The 8,524-nt window shown below is 40.8% G+C and overlaps 1 protein-coding gene across 1 annotated transcript in view; it reads right to left on the bottom strand.

Moving 5' to 3' along the window:
• Positions 1–6,313: 6,313 nt before the first annotated feature.
• The window catches only part of nbas (NBAS subunit of NRZ tethering complex), a 176,526-nt gene continuing 174,315 nt past the window's right edge, over positions 6,314–8,524 (bottom strand). Inside the window, exon 53 of the mRNA XM_004541960.6 lies at positions 6,314–7,377. Coding sequence (XP_004542017.3) covers positions 7,102–7,377 — 276 coding nt within the window. The 3' untranslated portion in view covers positions 6,314–7,101. The remainder of the gene's footprint in view (positions 7,378–8,524) is intronic.

Below are 8,524 nucleotides of genomic sequence, written 5' to 3'. Positions count from 1 at the left end.
GCTGCTGCATGGTGCCCAGCTCTCCCTGGTTGGAAAACTGTTCTTGTTCTGTTCTTGCTTCTCTTCCTGAGTCTGGTTGTACCAATGTGTTTTTACCATTAAAAGGTTTCTCTCCACCTGTCTCCAGGTTTTTGCTCATGGAAATCTTTGAGTCACTGGAAAAATCTCGGTCTATAATGTTGTTGGCGGTTTATTCTTTTAAAATTGCACTAACATGACAATGACACGGTTTGGTGAGAAGCATTGAATAAAAGCTTTACAAGTAAAGTTGAAGATTCCTTAAATACGGAGTTTCTGAATATGCTGATATTTCAAGTTAAAGGTATAGCTAGTACCAAAACTAGCACACTACATGACAATACTTATTTTTAGAGCTGTCAGCATTAATCTCAGTAAGATGCAGTAATAACCGCATTAACGAGGCAAATCTCCGTTAGCGAGTTAGCGCGGATCGCCCTGTGCGAGGGGCTGCACAGGCGCATGGGGCGATCCACGTTAACTCGCTAATGGAGATTTGCCGCGTTAATGCGGTTATGGCATTAACGTCATTTTAACGAGATTAACGCTGACAGCACTACTTATTTTGTGTATTTGTTATTGACACTTTTTATAGATAACTGTATAGTACATCCCATATTTTGCTGAGAAATCAATGCAGCGATTTATTTAAATATGTGCAAACACAGTTGGAAATACAGCGTACAAGTCAATATTTTGTGTGACCACCTTTATTTTTCAGCACAGTCAGAACTCGCTGAACAGCTTTCATGTCATTTTTTTTAAGCAGACTTCGGGAATAGTTCTCCAGGCTTCTTGAAGGACATTCAAAGCTCTTCTTTGGATGTCGGCTGCCTTTTGTTCCATTCTCTGTCAAGATGATCCCACACTGCTTCGGTAATGTTGGGCTCTGGGGAGGCCAATCCATGATTGATAACTGTCATGCTGAAAAACGAAGCCATGTTTTCTGGCATCAAAATAAATAGATACTTTTGTTTACTAATCAGTTTTAACAAGTTCTGCAATACTAAAGTCATCCACAGATGTCTGCAGACACTCACTGTTGCACCTCTGATGACCTCATCTGTATATTTGGATGATAATTTGAAAACTTTTAAGGACACGCTGGAAACCATTTCAAGATATGCCACATTTTTGGCTAATATCTCTTTGAAAATCACTTTGTTGGTGCAAAAACCAAATTATATGCCTCTCAAACTTTGTTATGTTTTAGCTGTTATGTTTTATAGACTCAGAAAAGAGAAACAGGAACAAATTGCATATTTTTTGTGAGAGGCTGCTAGTACCAAAGCACCTAAAGATTAATTTAAAATGGGCTTGTCAAGATGTGCTTACACAACACCAGTTCATCGCTTGAGTTAGGGGACTTTTTTACCCTTGAATGATTTGTAGATCAGTGGCTTAACAAATAAACACATTGCTTTTGATGGCTCAAGACTTTTGCACGGTACTGTCGTTTAATGTTTGAGTATGAAACACATTTTACTGTTATATAAAAATTTATATAATGTAGATTTCGTTTTTTTTATCTTTGCTATTCTGTTTTACTAAAGCCAATGTGCTGTGAATCTTGCAGTAATATCTTCAGCAGGACCTTCTCCTACTTACTCTTCTTTCTCTCTTCAGTCGTCATTTTTGACCTTCGGTCATTTCCCATCCCCCCTGCCTATTTGACCTCCCACTTCATACCTTTTCTTTTATTCTTTATAGTCAATACTACAGCCTTTACTTCTTTTTTTAAAGCTGTCTTGCACCTACAGTATCTGCTAGAAGCGTTTTGTCTGTATGCATGTATTTTAGTGTACTACAAATATAGACAAATAGTCACTCTGTGGAGGGCAAGGTTGCGGGTCAAAGGCAGTGTGAATGAAAACTAGAAAAAGCAAAAGGAAACAAACGTAGCCTTGGAGGGTGAATGATTTCCCAAGATTCAGTCTGTTGTCAAGGTAGGGGGGATTGTGAGGGATTTCCTGGAATACAATATTTTTAGTCTCTTTCTCTCCTTTCATGTTTGCGCTTCTCTTCTCTCACACTGCAGTCTCTACAAAGGGCTCGAAGATGCAAGTTAAATTCTTTTGTTTCAAACAGATACCCTCACTTCAGCAGGAGAGAGTGCTTGCAAGATCCAGTCTCATTCAGCTTCTCCCTGAGGGGACACAAATTCCTTTTTCTCCTCCGCCCCGCTCTCTCACCTTCTGGATGGATTGCGATGATGGCTCGCACCACCTGCACCAAGAGCTTTGTCTGACAGATACAGAAAAAGGATGCTGACACTTGACAGGTTGCAGCACTGTGTTTACTAAACCTCAGCAGTGGGGGAGGTAGACCTTAACATCATTTCCCAGGGTTTCTTGCAGTCTACACAATCACAAGTACAAACAGAGTGAAAAACAGGGGTTTTTTTTACTTCTTGGGGACAAACAATGTTACCAAAAAAAAAGGTGAGGAGTTCATACAAACAGCCAGTCAAGTTGGATGTAACTGAAACCATTTGGCTTTTTCACCATTAATCTAAATGGATCCAGTCATTAACGTAACAGCAGGCTATCAGCAGTGAAACTCAATGTCATGAGTAAAGGAACATCTCGCACACAGACACGTGCCCATTTTCGTGGCACATCTCTGAGTGCATGTTAAGCACTAATCTATATGAATTAGATACGTGTTAGTAAAGAGGTGTGACTTGAATGCTAAACCGCGATGAAAGTCAATAAACGTGAAATAATAATTCAGGTAATTATGGGAGATGGTGCGAGCTGAAAGGGGGGCTTTAAGACTGTCAGGGCCCGGTTAATTTTTTGCGTGGCGTTATCGGCATCAGCTTTTCAGCACAATGACAGTTTTACAAGGTGGTTTTAATTTCTAAAATAGATTCACAGGGTGTTAGCGCTCGTAATGAAAGAAGACTAAAAGCTGGAGCTGGGAAAACACACAAATATACTTGGGACACATTCCTGCATAACTTAACTTGACTGATCAAAAAAAATCTGGAAAAAAAACTGAAACGTGTCTTCACAGCTTAATCCCACTGGGATATCATCTGTCAGCTCATTAGCCTTAACGATCACACTGCATCTGTACACTGTCCAAGCATGTTTAACCCTAGCTGGTTTGAATACATCTTGAGTAGCACAGTGTGATGACTAACCTCGCACAAGCATGGAACGCAGACGCTCCTTGACAGCAGCTATGTCTATAAACGTCATAGTGTAAAGTTGGGTGGATGAGGTTTGTCCAGAGTTCCAGCTTCTGTAAGTTGTTACCTCTGGATTGACAGCTGAGGTGGTGGATCCCGTTTTAACGAAAGTGTTCTTTAACAAAGGGATCACACTCCTCAGTATCCCTGGTAAAGCCGATGCCAGGGAACTACCTGTTAGTCCTTGGATTCAGGAGAAACAATGAGGATTTTGTCCTCGTCATGGAACCGGTCCAGAGTTCCACAGGCAGGACATTTGAGTGCATCCATCCATCAAAGTGTCATTTGGGTGGTGCCTTACAAAAATGCGGTATTCTGACCTTCTTGTTGTGAGTACTGATGGCTGTGTTCGCCCAGTGCAGTGTATTTTATATAAACCTCACACAAGTGGCGACACTTTGTTAAAAGCTAAAGGTTTGCTTCAGATCGTGTTGATTTGATCAACGCGATGACCTCAGGATTTAACAGTCCACGCTGATTACAGCAGGGCTTCGTGTAATTGTGTTAGTTGAGCACAAAGAGCTGATTTCACGTTGGCCAGGACCAAAAGCAGGCCGCTGCTGCAGCTCAAGGGTATGAATAAACCTGGGTCAGTTACCGTCTGAGACCAATTGAATTCAATATGTAAGGCTGACAGAATTTGCAAAGGAATGAGTACCTGTGTGTAGGAGTAGAAAAGTAGGAGTGGAATGCTGTAAGTGCGAACCATTAATCTCTACAGTATTATTTCATCTCATACTCTAATGCTGACATTTCCTTAAAAGCAAGCCTAAAAAAAACACAGAAAAAACCCTCATAACTTTGTGTCTGCTGGTATTTTCACAAGACACGTAACTGACACAAGGATTTCCTATATTCTCCTCCACAGGTGGGAGATTCATAACTCCTTTGTTTGATATATAGACCATCCACCCGCAACTGGCCCATCTCTTATGAATGGGCTTGATATACAGCAGTATTGCTGTCAGGGTAAATACCTCCAAGCAACAGACCTTTATTCAATTTCTAACCTGTCAGAAATACAAGCTGCTCTACTCCGGCAGCTACTTTAAATGTTGCATGCCAAAGTGAATTACTTTCACAATATGAAATCATATATATTCTTATTTTTCGCTAGCCTAAAAGTATTTTGCAAACAACAGAAGGGGTTAGGCGGGTAAATACCACTGTGCACTCATGGAGCAGAAAGATAAGGGGATCGCAAACAAAAACTATTATTGAACCACGGGGGAATTTCAGGTAATTAACTTTTAAGTCTTTGGAGGCAGCAGAAAAAGAAGAGTCTTTACAGAAAAGCTATGCAGAAATCATTGTGAAGTTTATTCATTAAATTAAAGGATTAAGTACAGCTGGAGAAAGTTAACGAGCAAATATGGAAACATGATCGGCTTATTACTGCCTGAACAGATATAAAATGCATCTCAAAGTCACCGAAGCCACAATTCCATACGGTAGCCATCAAGAGCAGTCACTGCTGGTTTTCAACATCTGGATAATTAGCTAAGGCACGATGCAGGCATGAGTACAGTGTTTTTAAAGCCCCTGTCAAGATGGGTTTTAAATATGAAGTCAATTAAACAATTTCTCCCAATAAGCCTCTTATCCTGAAGAACATGGTGCAAACCAAACAGAGATTTTAGAGATTTAATGCTTTTTTTTGGGTGCTCTTCTGTTTTTGTCGTCACAGTCCACTGCGATTAAGTCACACAGTTCCAATGCGTTAAATGCTTTCCAATACAAATGTTTTCTTTTGCTTATGTAACTTTCTGAATGTTGCATATTTAGTCATGTACATTTAATGGTGTCCTGTCCTGTTTCCATTATAGTATGAAAAACTTATAGGTAAAAAAGCAAAATAACTAACAAATTGCCTATCGATGAAGCACTGTACAAAAATCGAGAGCTAAATGACATTTCTGTATGCTTGCAAGGAGCCAGATTTACAACGGTGAGTTGCTAGAGCCATCTGTAAAACATGGTGGAGGCTCTGCCATGGTTTGGAGCTGTATTTTAACCAGTGGTGTTAGGGATCTTGCCAAAACGTGCACGAAAAGTGCAATCAGATTTTGATCCACCACATAATACCATCTGGAAACCATCTGTTTGGCATTGGTTTCATTTTTTTTAAGGATGAAAAGAATCCCAAACACACTGCCAGTGCAGTAAATGCACACGTCGATTGAAAGACAGTGCAACATCATCTAGATCATCTAGACAGAGAATGGAACAAAAGGCAGAAACATCCAAAGAAGAGCTTTCAATGTCCTTTAAGAAGCCTGGAGAACCATTTCTGAAGTCTACTTAAAGAAATGACAAAAAAAACCTGTCTAAAACAGAGTTCAGGCTGTGTTGAAGAATAAAGGTGGTTTAACTGAATATTAGTATTATTGTATGAACTATTTTTTTGCCTTATATACTGTATTCAGTATTTCTGTAAAAGACAGAACCTATTTCCTTTTTCTTTTAGCAAATTATAAAGAAATGAGGGGTGGCTCAAGACTTGTGCACGCTACTGTAAATCTATGAAGATAAAAACAAACAAACAAAGCAACTAGAATCATGTCATTTTGACTCCAATGTTGCAACTTTCCTATTTGATTATTTTCCAAGTAGACCCAGTGGGGTTTTTTTGTCCTGGCATAACACAATGATACATGACAAAAAGGACATGCATATGAAGAGAAACAATCAGTATCCAAACCCTGTATTCATTAAAGTGATTTTCTGTGCGAGGGAGAAAGTTCATTTGCTGCTCTGGGGACCTGCAGCGAGCACCGCTCTTTTGGTTTAATTTGGAAGGCAGCCTAAAAATAAAAATCATACTTCCAATGCTTTGACAGAAAATAAATAAATAAATAAATAAACCAGGGGTTTGGATTTCATTTTCTAAATCTTTGCCCTGCAAATCACTCCTCAAAATGCTGTAATTATGATGCAAATGTTTTGAGTGCATTCATTATATGAGGCGGATACAATCTTAAAGCCCATTCAATTAAAAAGAGAACTAAAAATACTGATAAGAAACGTTACCCATCTGTGCACTCTTCCACCATGAATAAAGAAACACAATACAATAAAAAATGAAAATAATACAATCGCTCTTTTTCATCAATTTTCTTTATTTCGGTTCTAAAAGGTGGGACAAAATAGAGCCGCATTTTACGCTTTTATTTATTCAAATGAAACAAAGCAACCTAACAACATCAACGCACACACACACACACACACGTGCGTGCACGTTTATTCCTCATCATTATAAGCTTTACATAACTTCACTGGTGTGTGTCATATATAGTATTTGTGCATCCGTACACTCAGCACGGGGGCAGCTGCGGGGCTAATTTGTTTAGAAGGAATTAATTAGACATTATTAGGGGGAAAACAATGGAGCAGAGGCAGGGTGTTTAACGATGGGACGTTAAAGAGGCAAACCTGTCACGGAACAATAGGCTAATATCCACCCACTGCTACCCACTGCTCAATTACTTTATCACACAATAGGACACGGCGCACACACAAATAAATCCGAGCAGCCGTTGCATTCTGTGATTAGGCCTCGGTCTCAACGTTCATCCATGACTGAGTGACAGCAGAGGTTGTTTCTGTGTGTGAAAGATCGTCTTTCTAATTGAGCAGATGTTTCAGGATTAAAGGTATCCTCTCTTATACCGTCACAGATGACAGCGCTATTGAAATGTCTTCTGTTGATGAACCTCAAACCTGATTAGAGAACTAAATGTAGAGGTATTGACTGCTTTTAGTTTTGCTTCTTCAGATCTCGTTCCAATCTAATTGCAGTCCTTTTTCAGCATCTTCCTACTCTTTCCCTAAGGCTAGGTTACGACAGCGCTCTGTGGCTGCAGTCCAAACTGTCTCCCCGTCTCCTTTCACAGCCACTTCTCGAGAACAGCCAAGGCGGAGTTGAAGGTGAACTGGGCCGAGTGGGTTCCGCGGTGAGCCAGCAACAGGGAACCTGCCTCAGGCCCGTGGCCCGCCGCCATCAGCTCAGCGGCGGCTTTCTCCACATCCCAACCGCCCTCCTGCTGGTGCGACAGCATGTGGGAGCTTAGCAGGGGGTACAGGGCTGAGGAGACGCAGCCTACCAGGAGCCCAGCATCTAGGAGCAAGGAAAGGAGCTCTTCATCGCAGGAGGAAGCAGTCTCCTGGAGGAAGAAGAAAAGGGGAGGAGAACGTGTAAACACACATGTGGGGATAGAATCAAGAGAAACTAAGTTTCCTTTTAAACTGTGATCCTGTTTTTTTTTTTTATCCCTGAAAAGAACACGTGTCAAGATAAACAGCCAAAAATTTTGAATGAATGTATCCAATTTCTCTTCCAGGTATCAACCCTAAACATCTACTGGCTGACTGAAGACTGAAAGCAGCTGGTGGAGTTGAATTTGTACCATCCACTGCGTTTTGCAGAAATAAGGTTTTGTAGCTCAATGCAGCCGCGGCAGCAGGAACCTTTGAATGATGTATGATTACAATGTTACACTTTCAGTGTCAGGTCACATCCTGTGTTGACCCGCGGCTGACCGCCATTTTTCTCGCATGTGCTTTCGATCACACACAGCTTCTCGCAACCACCAATCCACCCACACACACACACACACAACTCTTTTTCCTCTCTTTTTCCTTTTATTTGCAGCTTCTCGCTTACTAAAAGTGTTTAGAGCATATGCTCATAGAGTCATAAACAGACCTTTATATAATATTTTAATCCCATCATCCACCTGGTTACATCAATGAATTACATGCAAATTCAAACAGCTAAATGCCGTTAGGGCAGCTAAGAGTGGTTTACAGGCCATGCAGAAGCCAGGCTGAGTGCTGGGGTTGAGAGGGCCGTCTCTCCATGACTCAGCCCGTCTCCTCTGCACCCTCTCACCTGTTTGCTAACTCTATTATTAAGATTGCACTTCCTCAACTTTACACGCTTGTGTGCATGCACACGCAGACAACAGCGTGTCCTTGTTGGGGTATTTTTGGAGCTGAGGCAGATCAATTATAAATGTGGAGCCCATGTCTTCTCTAGTGTAGCGGAGAAGGTGAGCAGAGCCAAAACTCGATCTTTTTCCCCTGCATGGACAATTCCTCCTTTAAACACACACACAAAGAGCCTTTAAGAGGATCACTTGGCTCATGTGATGATAAGCATTAGTTATTCAGCTGCTGTCTCTTACAATGACATTGTCTCCTAGGGGGAGATTACTGATATTTTGAACTTAAAGTAATTTTTACTTCGTGCTAATGTTAGAAGGTCTGGGAAGGAACATCAGTATAGTGGATTTAATGCATTTTCCATTT

This window comes from Maylandia zebra, linkage group LG15, assembly GCF_041146795.1.
Source record: "Maylandia zebra isolate NMK-2024a linkage group LG15, Mzebra_GT3a, whole genome shotgun sequence".
NCBI classification, from domain to species: Eukaryota; Metazoa; Chordata; class Actinopteri; order Cichliformes; family Cichlidae; genus Maylandia; species Maylandia zebra.
Note: the sequence above shows the minus strand (reverse complement) of the source record. Positions and strands in the feature narration are given on the sequence as shown.